The 15,103-nt window shown below is 47.2% G+C and overlaps 1 protein-coding gene across 2 annotated transcripts; it reads left to right on the forward strand.

Annotated features, from left to right (window-relative positions):
* Positions 1–1,150: 1,150 nt before the first annotated feature.
* On the forward strand, positions 1,151–14,765 carry Commd7 (COMM domain containing 7). Of its 2 annotated transcripts, none has more exons than XM_048445548.3 (9): positions 1,151–1,309; positions 4,799–4,852; positions 5,112–5,214; positions 10,328–10,384; positions 10,474–10,511; positions 11,006–11,096; positions 11,728–11,777; positions 13,701–13,749; positions 14,406–14,765. In XM_048445548.3, exons 1-9 carry the CDS (start codon positions 1,226–1,228, stop codon positions 14,480–14,482), a joined length of 603 nt encoding a protein of 200 aa, XP_048301505.3. In that variant the 5' UTR covers positions 1,151–1,225; the 3' UTR covers positions 14,483–14,765. The 2 variants fall into 2 exon arrangements, with proteins under 2 accessions (XP_048301505.3, XP_048301506.3); XM_048445549.3 differs by having other exon boundaries at positions 1,157–1,309; positions 4,802–4,852.
* Positions 14,766–15,103: the final 338 nt, after the last annotated feature.

The following is a 15,103-nucleotide window of genomic DNA, read 5'->3' on the forward strand; positions in this document are numbered from 1 at the left end:
TTACCAAAGGGGGGGGGAACAGGGGAAAAAAGCTTATAATTTGTTGTTGTTTTGAGACAATATCTCTATGTAGCTCTGCCTGGCCTGGAACCCGCTGTGTAGACCAGGCTGCTCTCAAACTTACAGTGATCTGCGTACCTTTACCTCTTGAGTGCTGGGATTAAATAAAGGCCTGCTTCGCCATACCGAGTTTCATGTTTTAAGTAAGCTTATAGTTTTGTGTTGGGACAGTTCATAGCTGTCTTTGGCCACATGTGCCCTGTGTGTTGACCACTCCTGGATATGCTAAGTTTCTGGACAGAAGACTTTTGTCAACGTTTCCAAAGGGACTTTTCAGAGAAGTGTGAAAGCCCAAACTGTCTCAGGATAGCCAATTCTACCCCAGGTTTCTACGTAGCTCCTGGGTACTCTCAGGCTAGACTCAGTGTCGATGTAGCCCTTGCTTAGGTGGGGGGACATGTCCTAGGACCAGGGGAGTAGATTTCCATTTTCTTCTGTCTGATGAGGGTGAGGACAGCACTCACCCAGGGGCTGGAGATTTGGTTCTCTCTACAAGCTTGGTTGCAGGTGGGGCCCAGCAATTGGTAGCTATACCAAATTGTCCAGATGACACTAATGCCTGTCCAAGTTTCAGATCTACTCCTTCACTCTGGTATAGGCTCTTAGAGGGATACAGTTGCCTGGTTTATGCCCTTTGCTGTTACCAGTGCCGAATCAGAGGCTAGACACGCAGTTTTTGCTGGGGTTTGTTGATGCAGCTCGTGGCAGAGCCCTTGCCAAGCCTGTGCAAAAACCCAGGACCAATCCTCAGCACTAAATGTATAGATTAAAGAGAAATGGTAGATATATTTAATAGGTAGATTTACCCAGTACTTAACAGCAGTGATGATAAGGATAGCAACCAGCCATTGACTGAGGAATGCCTATGCGCCAAGCTCTGAGCTCAAAGATTTTGGCGGATGAAAACACCAGCAGTCACCCCAGATAGCATTATACAGTGAAATTGAGGCTCAGATGGGTCAAGAGCTTTCCACTGGGTCACTCAGGCAGAGACCCAGAATCCAAGCGGGAACCTCAGAGCGGTTCCTGGAGCCCGGCGGCCGCGCGTGCGCCGTCCCGAGAACGGCGGTGGCTGAGAGTGTGGCGAAAGTGCGGCTGCGGAAGCGCAGCGACGCCGGGGAGGAGGAAGCGAGAGCCACTGCTGGACTGCCGGGCTCCTGGCGCCATGGGCCGCCTGCATTGCATGCAGGACCCGGTGCCCGAGGCTGTGCGCGGCGACATGCAGCAGCTGAACCAGCTGGGCGCGCAGGTGGGCCTCGCCTGGGCGCGGGAGGTGCTCAGGAGTGGGCCGGCTCGCTCCGGAGATTGGGGGCCCCTGGGCACCGGATCTGTAGGCTCCTGGAGGTGGGAATGAGGGGATTCCGAGGGCCCCGGGTTAAAGAGATTAGCGGGGGCAGGTGGACTGCAAGCCGAGTGTGGGCATCAGTGTGGCCAGGCCCGAGTGGGGCTCTGGGCCTGAGCCGGAAGAGACTCAGACGGGACCGGCAACCACACCCCTTCCCAGTGCCGGAAAGCAACGGTGCTTGCTTTCGAGCCCCTGGCCCGCGTGTTGTGGAGCTCGGGATGCCACCTCCTGCTCAGACTGCGGGAATTAGCTAAGTCAGTGCCTCTAGGACCATCCTGTCCTCCTACCAAAATAAACGGGTTACAGTGGACCTTGTCAATACCAGCATTTAGGTGATCGCAGGGATTCGGATCCAGCTTTCAAGGCCAGTCTGAACTACGTGAGACCTCCTGTCAAAAAACAAAGTAGATAAATATATAACCCTTCACCCTCTAAATGTACTACGTGTTCTTTCCCTGACTGGGTCTTAACTTCCCAGGAGCTGAGCTCCTCAACTCCCCCACACACTTAGAAGGCCTGTTTGAGGAATAAAAACCAAACTATGCAGGGCAGCCTAGTGCTCACTTTAATCCCAACATTCTGGAGACCTGGGAAGTCAAATCTCTGTAAATTCAAAACCAGTCTCTTCTATATAATGAATTTCAGGCCAGTTAGAGCTACATAGTGAGACCCTGTCTCAAAATAAATAACAAAAGTAAGATCTATTGGTAGTACATGCCTGTTGCGCCACCACTTGAGAGGCTGAAGCAGAAAAATTGCATGTCTGGAGCCAAAAATTCAGTACCAAGTGTCAGACTTCAAAGGGAAGTGGCTAATGTTTTGCTATTACCACAGTTCTCTGAAAGACTTTTTGTAGCAAAGAAAGAAAGATTCTACTGCTAAAAAAAATAAGGTTTTGTTGTTGTTGTTGTTTTGGTTTTTCGAGACAGGGTTTCACTGTAGTTTTAGAGCCTGTCCTGGAACTAGCTCTTATAGACCAGGCTGGCCTTGAACTCACAGATATCTGCCTGCCTCTGCCCCCCAAGTGCTGGGATTAAAGGCATGTGCCACCCCTGCCCGGCTTAGGTTATTTTTAAAAATGTAGAACAACCTATGGAAGTTGGCTTTGGCGCTGTCCCATGACTGTGCAAGTTCCAAGGATTGAACTCAGGCTGTCAGGCTCAGCAGCCAGAGCCTCTGCCAGCTGAGCCATCTTGCAGCCCCAAGATCTTTTGTTGTTGTTGTTCTCTCAAGACGATGTTCCTCTGTGTAACAGTCCTAGCTGTCCTGGAACTCACTTGGTAGATCAGGCTGGCCTCAAACTCAGAGATCCGCCTGCCTCTGCCTCCAGAGTGCTGGAATTAAAGGTGCGTGCCGCCACTGCCTGGCTTTTTGTTTTATTTTTAGACAAGGTCTTTGTTAGCCTGACGGGCCTGGAACTGAAAGCAATCCTCCTTCCTCTGCCTTCCAGGGCTAGGATTGTAGGATATAGAACCATGTCTGACCTTGTTTGTTTGAGTCTGAGTCTCAATAAATTGCCCAAGCTGACCTTGAATTTAGAATCCTCCTTCCTCAACTTCCTGAATAGCTAACTTAAATTTTCTTTAATTAAACCATTTAACTGTAGCCTATATGAACTTCAAATTCATGACCCTCCTGCCTTAGCCTCCTGAGTGCTGTGCTGGGGTTGCAGAAGTTGTGGGATGGTTTGTTTGTTTCTTGAGGCAAGGTCTCACTCTGTAGTCTGGCTGCCTAGAGCTTGCCAGTGATCCTCCTGCCTCTGCCTCCACAAGTGCTGGGTGTAATTGCAGGAGGGCACTACCTTGCCTGGCTGAGCTTCTGTCCTTTGTTCATGAACAGTGCTTTCCAGGGAGAAAGGTCTGGGTAAGCATGGATGGGACAGATATGAGTCACTTACTCTCGGCAGTGGAATTCATGGTTCTGGGGCTCTGATTGTCGTTAAAATTGCAGGTGTAGTATGACATCATCCTCTAGGAAGGTTGTCTGGTAAATGAAGGAGTGTATCCTTTCACTGGCTGACATTTCCCTGACATTGAGCAGCTCTCCTGCTGTTTGCTTTTGATAGTAGTTAAGATTTTGGTAGGGAGAGTAAGCTGATGAGCAATTCCTGGGCAAGGCAGCAGCGTGTCCACAACAAGCACTTCCTGTGCATTTAGCCGGAGTTAAGATGCTGAGAAGACAAAGGCTGTCTCAAGAAATGCAAGGGAAGTCTGTGTTTCTTATCAAGATTGCAGATCATAGGTGTGGGATGTCCCCCAGGGAATGTTCATTCTCTGCAGAAGAAACGGGAGAGCAGACCCCGGCCTCGGAGGTAGTCATTGTACCACACACCTTCATTTACTTATTTATTTGATTTGATTTTTAAATTTCTTTCTTCTTTTGGTTTTTGAAACAAGGTTTCTCTGTGTATCAGTGGCTATCCTGGAACTCACTCTGTAGACCAGGCTGGCCTGAAACACAGAGATTCACCTGCCTCTGCCTCCCGAGTGTTGGGATTAAAGGTGAGCACCACCACTGCCCAGCTATCCACCTTTACTTTATTTTTATTATTATTTTTGTTTATTTTCAGGCAGGGTCTCACTGTGGAGCCCTGACTGGCCTCGATCTATAAACCAGTGCTACACAGAGATACCCGCCCTCAAAACAGCAACAGAATCCAGAACCAGCATCTCAGGGGAAGATGGGAAGGGATTTTCTGGGTCCTTTCACACACACTACTTATATTAAACATTTGGCCTTTAATCCCAACACGGAGGAGGCAGAGGTAGGCAGGTCTCTGTGAGTTCAAGGCCAGGGTGGTCTACTTGTCAAGCTTCAGGCCTGTCAGGGATACCCAGTGAGGCCCTGCCTCAAAAACAAGAAAGAGAGCCGGCCTCAAACAAAGTAGAAGGTGAGATCCAGCTCTTGAAAGCTGTTCTCTGACTGTCCCTCATGATCCCCCCCATAAGTAAATAAAGGGGGAAGGAGTGAACATGATGAAAACACAGTGTATAAAATTCTCAAAGAATTGCCAGTCTATAATGGTACACTCCTTTAATTCCAATACTTGGGAAGCAGAAGCAGGCAGATCTCTGTGAATTTGAGACCAGCCTGGTCTACAGAGCAAGCACCAGGACAGCCAAGGCTACACAGAGAAATCCTGTCTTGAAAAACCAAAAAAAAAAAAAAAAAAACCCAAGAATTATTAAAATGTGGTTCATCAAGCTATCTGAGTCTGTCCTTCTCTCTCAAAAGCCTACAGTTGCATGGTGTGTGGTATACCAGTTGGAGACGAATGTGGCAGGCACACTGGGGTGGCAGCAGGGACAGGAGTGGTGCTGATGTTCTGGTGGGCACACTGGGGTAGGAGCAGGGACAAGAGTGGTGCTGATGTTCTGTGTTGTTCTTTTGCAGCAGTTCTCGGCCCTGACAGAAGTGCTTTTCCATTTCCTAACTGAACCCAAAGAGGTGAGTGAGGCATTTTGTGCTGAGGAGGTTTGGCCAACATGGATCTAAAGGCCTGAGATTTTAAAGAAGAAGGTCTGGGTGCTGGCTGCGCTTATAAAGGACCTGGGTTCAGCTCCCAGAACCCACGTGGCAGCTTGCAGCCCTCTGTAATTCTTGTTTCATGGATCCCGTGAAACATGCATGCAGGCAGAATACTCATGCACATAAAGTAAATCTCTTTAAAAGGTAAGTAAAGGTCTGTGTTGTCCCCTCTCTGCAGGTGGAGCGCTTTCTGACTCAGCTCTCTGAATTTGCCACTACGAATCAGATCAGTCTTGGCCCCCTCAAAAGCATCATGAAAAGCCTCCTTCTGGTTCCGAATGGTGAGTTGACTCTCTGCAGTTCCAAAAAGACAGTACTGCTACATGAGCCTCCCTTTAGTTAGGGAGTCGTCCAAGCAGCACCCAGCAAAAGCCAGACATGGCAGGGCACACAGTCTGGAGCAGAATCTGGGTAAGGAGGTCACAGTTCTCCATGTTCAGTGGTCTGTCTGTGGACTCAACCAACCATCCAAGGATCAAAAACATTTTTAAAGTAAGGAGAGACAGCATAAGCCTTAAACGTTTTTAAAATCGTGGCTTTATTCAACATGGACAGACAGCTTTTGTTCGTTCTTCTCAAAACAAAGTGGTATAACTAGCGTTACATGTATGTACAATGTGTTAGGAGTGTAAGGAACTAAGAGGTAGTTAAAGTATGCAGTGTACATTGATTATATGCCAATATTATACATTTTATCTGAGGTATTTGTAGTATTCTAAGAGGCCTGTGAACCCAGGTACAGCTTGCTGACACAACAGAGAAGCCACAAAAGCTCACGCTGGGTCTGCATTCTGGGTTTGACCATCCATTCCCGAAGTTCAGAAACTGAAGGGCAGGGTTCTCCAGTGTCATTGAATCTCTCTCTGTCTGTCTGAGAATCTATGTAGGTAGCTCTGACAGTCTTGAAGTTTGCTATGTAGAGAATGGTCTCCAAATCAGAGAGAACCTCCTGCCTCTGCCTTTGGGATCAAATGTGTGCCCTACCATAACTGGTTCTTTTTGTGGTGTGATACTAGAACTAGAATCCAGGGCCTCCCCCATGCTAAGAGCTCTTCCCCAACCCTTATCTCATAATACTTTTTGTTTACTTGCTTGCTTATTTTGAGACAGTGTTTGTGTAGCTTTGACTGTCTTGGAGTTCCTTATGTAGATCAAGACAGCCTTAAACTCCCTGAGATCCACCAGCCTCTGCCTCCTGGGTTCTGGGATTAAAGGTGTACACCGCCATGTATAACCGTGTAATGGAATTTTTTTTTTTCTGAGACAGGGTTTCTCTGTGTAGCCCTGGCTGTCATAGAGCTGGCTCCATAGACCAAGCTAATTTTAAACTCACAGAGATCATTCTGCCTCTGCCTCCCGAATGCTGGAATTAAAAGTGTGTGCCTCCACTGCCTTGTGTAATGGTTTTATTAATGCATTTTTTCCTTTTTGTTTGTTACCATTATTTTTGCGTGTTTATATATGTGCAGGTATGTGCCTATGTGAGGAGACCAGAGCCAACCACCTTGGTTTTTGAGAAGGTCTATCACTGGCCTGAAACTCAGCTGTTAGGGTAGTCTGCCTGGCCACATCCCAGTGCTGAAGTACAAGTGAGCATCGCCACTCCCAGCTTTATTAAGTGGGCTCTAGGGGTCCAACACAAGTCCCCACACTTACCCAGCACTTTATTGACTCATTATGCTATTTGGGTTTTTTTTGAGACAGTGTCTCACTCTGTAGCTCAGGGTGGCTTTGAACTAGCAACAGTCTTCCTGTCTCAGCCTCTGAGTTCTGGGATCACAAAATATGAGCGGGACTTATATTTTGAGTGCCTTTTTTGTTCATGTCTCTAGAAATTAATTTTCATTGCATTTCATGGAAATATCAGTCTGATTTTTTTTTATTCATTCATTCATTTTTTGGTTTTCTGAGACAGTGTTTCTCTTTGTAGCCCTGGCTATCCTGGAACTTGCTCTGTAGACCAGGCTGGCCTCCAACTCACAGAAATCCGCCTACTTCTGCCTCTGCCTCCCAAGTGCTGGAATTATAGGCATGTGCCACCACCCAGCTAGCCTATGATATTTTTATGATAGATTAAAAATAAAAATATAGAGACTGCTGGTGTGCCTCATGCCTGTAATTCCAACGCATGTGAGGCTGAGTCAGGAAGATCACAAGTTTGAAGCCAGCCTGTGTTACCTAACATTACTCTCTCTGTCTCTCTCTCATTACTCTCTTGCTCTCAAAACAAAGGCAGGAAAAAAAAGAAGAAGACAGTCCACATCCTTCTGCCATTAATTTAGTTGACTAGTTGTGATGTGGCCTGTTATTGCTGAAAGGGAAGTCACTTCCTGCTGCCAGAAGGTCTTCCTGCCCCCCAGCCCCAGCCTTGGCACTGGGGAACCAGTTTTAGCTGCTCTGGGTAAAGAGACTGTCAAGTGAAAGCACTGGAGAAGTCAGTGTTTTGCTTTTTGGTTTGTTTGTTTTTGAGACAAAGCCTTACTGTGTAGCCCTGTCTGTTCTGAATCTCACTGTGTAGAGCAGGCTGCTCTCAAACTCACAGAGATCCACCTGACTCTGCCTTCTGAGTCCAGTTTCTTCTTTTGAGACAGGATTTCAATCTGCAACATCTGACTACAAGTCTCCTGCCTCAGCTACCTGAGTACTGGAATTACACCACACTAGCATCTGAGTGGTTTGGTTTGGAATTTTGGATTTGTGAAATAGGGGCGTACTGTGTAGCCTTGCCTGGTCTAGAACTTGCTGTGTAGTCCAGGCTAGACAGTCCTGAAACTTAGAGACCTGCCTGCCTCAGCATCCAGAGTGCTGCGACTAAAGGCATGCACTACTATGCCTAGCATTTTATGTAGTTCTTAAAAACATTCCAGTAGAACAGCTGCCGGCCATTCCCTGTGAGTTATTTCACTCCCCCTCACTGCTCTTCAAAATGTTTGTTTAAAGCAATTTACAGCATTTCATTCCGGAATACCTAGTTATCTATCTGTGAAAGATAAGCACCAGCCACTATCCTATCTGAAAGGAAATCTTGCAGCCTGTGCTCCTGGTTCCTCATTATCTGCTGCATTGTGTTGCTTATGGCCATTGTTCTCCCACTCAGCAGGGTCCAGATAGGGCCCTAACCTGCATTTATTTTGTAGCTTGGGGGTGGGGCCTTCTGCGCCCCTTGCTTGCTCACGGTGGAGTCCTTGGCCCAAGTTCTTCACCTCTGATAATCACCTTCCTCAGGGATGAAATGGAGCTGAGGGGGCTCCTGGAGTTCACGTTGGAAGGGTAGAGGAAGCCGAGCTGATGATAAACAGCTCAGTGGCAGAACACCTGGGTTCAGTCTCTAGCACCGGGGAAACAAAGGAGAGAAGGCGGAGAAGGATGTAAAGTTGAGTGGCAGCTGCCCTTCAGGCTTATCGCCAGCGTGGACTTAACTTAAGCTTCTGCTTATCCCTAGCAAGCTGGCTGGTCCTTGGGGGTGATCCAGTACTGACTTGTATTTTCTATTAAAAAGTAATTTCCCATCCCTATGCCCCAACATATTTCGTCTGTAGTCAGGTAGAATGAAAGAGTGATCCCCATCAAACAGTGCTCACAGATTGTATGTTTCTCTCTCTCTCTCTCTCTCTCTGTGTGTGTGTGTGTGTGTGTGTGTGTGTGTGTGTGTGTGTGTGAGTGTGTGATTGCTTTCTTGTTCTTATTTTTGCCAAGAGAGAAAAGAGCGCACAAATTTTCCCACATCCCTAAGGCATGGGAGTGCTGTTTCCTACGAATGACTGCAAATGACTGAAGTTGGCCTTTGGCCCCAGGACTGTCAACTTTTCCTGCTTTCCTCTGGTACAATGACCTCTTAATACTAGATGTGGACTCCATGTTTCTTTTAATTTTTCTTCATCTTCTTCCTCTTCTTCTCCTCCTCCTCTTCTTCTTTTTGTCTACCTTTTTTCCTTTTTTTTTTTTTTTTTTGTTTTGTTTTCCAAGACAGGGTTTATCTGTGTAGCCTTGGCTGTCCTGGAACTCACTCTGTAGACCAAGCTACCTTCAAACTCACAGAGATCTGCCTCCCTAGGTCTCCATGCTTCTTATATTATTGGTATGATCTGTTTCTCAGTGGAATACAAGCTTCACTAGGGCACACATTATTATCTGTGGCTTTCTAATGTCTCCCAGTGTCTGACATGTTGCTGGCACCATAGCAGGTATTTTGTCAGTGTATAGTGACTGCCACCTTGCTCTCTCCTGGGTCTCCCCAGGTGGACTCAGCTAGCCAGCTCCAGGGTGAGTGATTCCAGCCTATGTCTACTTCCCACTGTCTCCTACCTACTCTCCTTACTGGATGTTTCCACCAAGCCTTCCATACATAGGGCCAAGACTGTCGCCCTGTCCCCTGACTACCTGACTGCAAGGCCATTTCTAAGTGTCACTGTCAGGGGTCCTTTCTAAAGTTTTGAGAGTCATATAAGTCTAAATGCAGTAGGGGATGAGGCCTGTACAGATTAGGGCAATCTTCCCAGCAAAACTGTGAAGGCCAATACCCAGTGACAGCAACCTGCCTTGAATCAACGTGGATAGATACAAGAACACTGGCATGATGGCCACCACTTATAATCCCAACATTGACAAAGCTGAGGCAGGAGGATTGTCAGCAGTTAAGAGTGCCCTTGTGCTGGGCAATAGTGGTGCATGCCTTTAATCCCAGCACTCAGGAGACAGAGACACACGAATCTCTGTGAATTTGAGGCTAGCCTGGTCTACAGAGCAAGTTCCTGGACAGGCTCCAAAGCTGTCTGTCACACACACACACACACACACACACACACACACACACACAAAAGTATCCTTGAGGACCCCCAGTACCCACAAGTCCAGAGAAACCAACTAAGCAATGTCTTCAAACCCCACTCAGCTTTTGGTTTGTTGTGGTTTGGTTTTGAGACTGAGTTTCTCTGTGTGGCCTTGGCTTTCCTGGAACTTGCTCTGTATACCAGTGTGGCCACAAACTCAAAGATCTGTCCTCCTCTGCCTCCTGAGTGCTGGGATTAAAGACGTGTGTTCCCACACCTGGCTGCACTCCAGTTCTGACTAAACTTTGTTTCAGGCTGCCGTGCTCCAGCCAGGACTGTAGCCTTGCTCCTTCTTCCCTCCACCGACCTGTCTCAGACCCAGACTTTCCTGTTGTCTCTGTCGCAGTCCAGCGTCCCTGAGGGCGACCGACTCCTCTGTGCTGTGACAGTGAAGAGGTTGTGCCCTGCCCACAGTGGCTCCAGGGCCGCATTTTCTCCCCGACACTGGAGACCTTCCTGAAGCGTATTGCTTTTGTCTTCTGTGTCACATAGGTTGGGCCCAACAGATCCTTCTTACTGACCCATGCACTCATTTACACTTTCTGGTTTCTCCCCTGCCTGCAAGGTGCATTGAAGAAGGGCCTCACTGCAGAGCAGGTGCAGGCTGATCTCCTGACTCTAGGTAGGTTGCCAGAGGTGGGAGGGGGAGGGGAGGGCCTCGGAGCTCTTTGAGCTCTTTGTTATGTTAATATCCTTTCTGTTCTCCTACAGGTCTCAGTGAGGAGAAAGCCACTTACTTTTCTGAAAAGGTATAATTCTGTTAATCAAGGTTAAGATCCTGGCTTTTATTTCATGAAAGGAAAGGAAAGGGGGAAAAATGCTGAGCAAGACAAAACCGTCCCATTCTTCCTGCAGTCAGCCTCACAGGAATGGCACGCCTGCTTAGGCAGCCCTGTTCTCTTTTCCTTTGGCGTGACCAAATATTAATGCCATTGTTGTTGCAATTGGATTAAATTTTGGGATAAAAAATTTAAACTGAGTATAGTGGTACACACCTATAATCCCAGCACTGGGAGTGGGACTCAAGGCCAGCCTCAGTTACAGTGCAATTTCAAGTCAGCTGGGCTTCACAAGCCCTGTTGAAAGACGTGTTCCTGCCGTGTCCTGGATATGTGCGTGCACGTAGAATCAGCCCTTGGCTCTGCTTTCTTCCCTCTTTGTCCTGAGCACTGCTGTGCTTGGAGCAGAGGGATAGGACTGATAGCCTCCACTCTGATGACACTGGCCTTTGCTTTTCTTCCAGTGGAAGCAGAACGCCCCAACCCTTGCACAGTGGGCCATAGGTCAGACCCTGATGATTAACCAGCTGATTGATATGGAGTGGCGATTTGGAGGTAACTAGATGGATCCATTCCTGGTCCTATGTTCAGTTGTGCTAGGCCTAGACTGCAGAGACTTTTGAGAGCCTGGGTGGGGAAGACTTATTCATATGTGTGTGTGTGTGTGTGTGTGTGTGTGTATATATATATATATATATATATAATGAGTGCTCTGCATGTAGGCCTGCAGACCAGAAGAGGGTGTCAGATCCTATTACAGATGGCTGTGAACCACCATGTGGATACTGGGAATTGAACTCAGGACCTCTGGAAGAACAGCCAGTGCTCTTAACTGCTGAGCCATATCTCCAGCTCTTTTTTAAAAAATTAATTTATTTTATATGCATTTTTGTTTTGCCCACATGTATATTTATGAGAGGGTATCAGCTCTTGGAGTTACAGACAGTTGTGAGCTGCCATGTGGGTGCTGGGAACTGAACCCGGGTCCTCTGGAAGAACAGCATGTGCCATTGCTCCAGCCCCCGGAAGGCTTCTTCTTGATCGCAGATCTTGGAGGCCAGCCAGCTGACTGCCTTCAGCCACCTCCATCCCTGGTGCTGCTCCAACATGGCTGCTCCAGATAGCCTGCTATAGTGAGCTCTTTAGAAGAAGCCAGTCTCTTAGAGTTCTTTTCTTTGTGCCACAGTGACATCTGGAAGCAGTGAATTAGAGAAAGTGGGAAGCATATTTTTACAGGTAAGTCTTTGGGCAGTGGCCATGGGGAGGATTTCAACCTGGTTAAAAGTTATTAAAAAGCTGAGCATGGTGGCACAGGCCTGGAATCTCCATGCTCAGGAGGTTCAAAGATCAAAAATTCAAGGCTGGGGGCCTGGTGAGATGGCTCAGTAGTTAAGAGCACTGGCTGCTCTTCCAGAGGACCTGGGTTCAATCCCCAGCACCCACATGGCAGCTCATAACTGTCTGTAACTCCAGTTCCAGGGGATACAGAACTTTCACACAGACATGCATGCAGGCAAAACACCAATGCACATTAAATACATACATACATACATACATACATACATACATTTTTTAAAGGAGAAATTTCAGAGCCAGTTTGTGCTTTATGAGGCCCTGCCTCAATTTTTTCTTTTTTTTTTAAATATTTATTTATTTATTATATATACAATATTCTTTCTGCGTGTATGTCTACAGGCCAGAAGAGGGCACCAGACCTCATTACAGATGGTTGTGAGCCACCATGTGGTTGCTGGGAATTGAACTCAGGACCTTTGGAAGAGCACTCAGTGCTCTTAACCACTGAGCCATCTCTCCAGCCCCCTTTTTCTTTTTTTAAATTAAAGCTGCATTGAGTTTTGTGTTAGTCAGTGTTCTATTGCAAGAAACACCTCTTATGTGTATTGGTGTGAGGATGTGGGATTCATTGGAACTGGAGTTACAGACAGTTGTAAGCTGTCATATGGGTGCTGGGTATTGAACCAAGGTCCTCTGGGAAAGCAGCCAGCAGTCTTAACCCATTGAGCCATCTCTCCAGCCCTAACCATGGCAACTTTTACAAAGGAAAACATTTAACTGGGGGCTTGCTTCCAGTTTCAGAGGTTAGTCCACCATCATCATAGCAGCGTGCAGGTCGACATGGTGCTGGAGAGTAGATGAGAGTCCTACATCCTGATCCACAGGCAGCAGGAAGAGAGAGGGAGAAAGCCTAGGCCTGGCATGAGCTTTTGAAACCTTAACGCCCACCCCTAGTAACACCCTTCCTCCAACAAGACCACTCCTTCTAACCTTCTAATCCTACCAGAGTTCTACTCCCTGGTGACTAAACACTCAGATAGATGGGCCTATGGCAGCCATTTTCATTCAAATGACCACAGGTTTAGTATCCTCTTCTCCTCTCCCTTTTTTTGTTTTGTTTTGTTGTTTTTTGTTTTTTTGAGACAGGGTTTCATTGTAGTTTTTTTTTTTTGTTGTTTTGTTTTTTTTTTTTTTTTTTTTAGAACCTGTCCTGGAACTAGCTATTGTAGACCAGGCTGTCCTCAAGCTCACAGAGATCCACCTGCCAGAGATCCCTGCTGGGATTGAAGGCATGCGCCGCCACCACCCGGCTGGTTTGGTATCCTCTTAAGTCATGTTCTCCCTAAAGTGCCCTGTGTATCTCAGAACAGTGTGATCAGCCAAGGATCATGTGCCTGCCTTCAGATGAGCACATCTGGTGTTAGTCAAAAAGTTCAGTTGCTTCAAGGGGACTGTTGAGAATTTTTGGTATGGGATAGTTCAATCTGCTTCAAACGACTCCCCCATTAGAACTATGCTGGGACTGGGATGTGTGTGCTTAGTCTCCTTGAGACTCTGGGAAGCTTTAAGATCTAATTAGGTGAAAAGGTTTGAAGGAGTTTCTTTTCTTGGCTGTCATCTAAATTTTTTCAGTTTATTTGTGTGTAGAGAGCTGGGTGGGGCATACATGTCATATCATGGATGTGGAGATCAGGGGACGGCTCCGTGGAGCTGGTCTCTTCCCACCTTGATGTGGCTTCCAGAGACCAAACCCAGGTTATCGGGACTTTACCCACTGAGCCATTGTGCTGGCCTGCCCATCATTTTAATTTATGTCATTTATTTATTTTCTTCACTTTTTCTTTTTCCCCTCTTTCCTTTTAGTTAAAGTTGGTGGTTAAGAAAGGAAAACAAGCTGAAAATGTGTATATAGGTGAGTCTGGAACCCTGTTTGGAAGCTTTCCACTTTTTCCTTCAGTCACCTGAGCTGCTGAAGTCTGCCTGACACAGCCGGTCTAAGACAAGGTCATCACTGAGCTCTAGAGCACCCATCCACTCCTTCCCTCTGGTGAAGCATAGTGTCAGGGCTGTTACTAAGCTGTCCGGAGCCTGGGAACCCTGAGTAAAAGGGAAAAGGATGGTGGGGGGGCTAAAATGGAACAGACTGGGGGCAAGAGACTCTTGTGAACATCCCTGAACATCCCGAAGGATGTTCACTGGTAACTCTCCATGCTTCTGCCTGATGCTTTGTATACACACTTCAGTTCTTAGATCTGGGGCCCTTGTATGGTCAAGACTGTAGGTTCCTTATTCTGATGGATTACCCATCAGGAGCCACTTAGCTGCATGCAGTGGAGCCCTTGCCTAGCCTGCTATAGGCCGGTGTCTGGTTCCCAGCACCACAAAAAGAAAGAAAGAGCTGTACCAAAGAAAATAGATGTCAGCCTGGGAAGGAGCACTGTTTACACAAGGCCCCGGGCCGGCTCCCCGACACGTAAATACAGTAACTGCGAGTAGAAATGGATTTCCCTGGGTGATGATTCTGTGGCGTTGGGAATACTCACCTCAAACTGAATTTTCTCTCCTCAGAATTAACCTTGCCTCAGTTCTACAGTTTCCTGCATGAGATGGAGCGAGTCAGAGCAAGCATGGAGTGCCTCAGCTGATCCTGTTTCTTGTGGACTTGCTCCTGCCTCTTCCCTAATGGCTGCTCCAGGGGTCCTAGCACCTTGGGAGCCCAAGTTAAATTTCTGAAAAAACAGGGCCCAGTACTTGAAGCATCCTGCGGGATTCCTCTGTAAGCTCCTCATGGGAGCCGCCACCTCCCAGCCCCTGGGATGAGTTGTACACCTAGATACTCTGTACCAGCTCTGACTGCTAGGATTGTCCTTTCTTTGGGGGTATTGTCACTTCCCATTAAACAACGTAAACAAGTTGTTTCTTCAGTCAGATGGCTGGGTGCTTGTTTGTGGCTGAGGAAGAGGCAGGCGGCATGGATGGTTTGTGTGAAGGGGCCCTGTCTAGTTCACACCTATATTTGGAGGGGGAGGGGCATTACCAGCCGGTGTTTGCTGAGTCTTCTCTGGAAACAACGGAGGCGAGCCCCCGTCAGAATTTCTGGGTATCCTTTTGTGTTTTGTGTTAGAAGGAGGTAGGCCTTTCAAGGCCATCTTAGATTATTTTGGTTCCAACCACCTTTTGGTTAAATGGTAAATTAAAAGAAAAACAGTTTCTAAAGAAAGATCTGAATCTACTAAACGTCTTTCTCCTCAGGCTGGGAGTCACCC

This window comes from Myodes glareolus, chromosome 10 (genome assembly GCF_982192425.1).
Source record: "Myodes glareolus chromosome 10, mMyoGla1.1, whole genome shotgun sequence".
Taxonomy (NCBI): Eukaryota; Metazoa; Chordata; class Mammalia; order Rodentia; family Cricetidae; genus Myodes; species Myodes glareolus.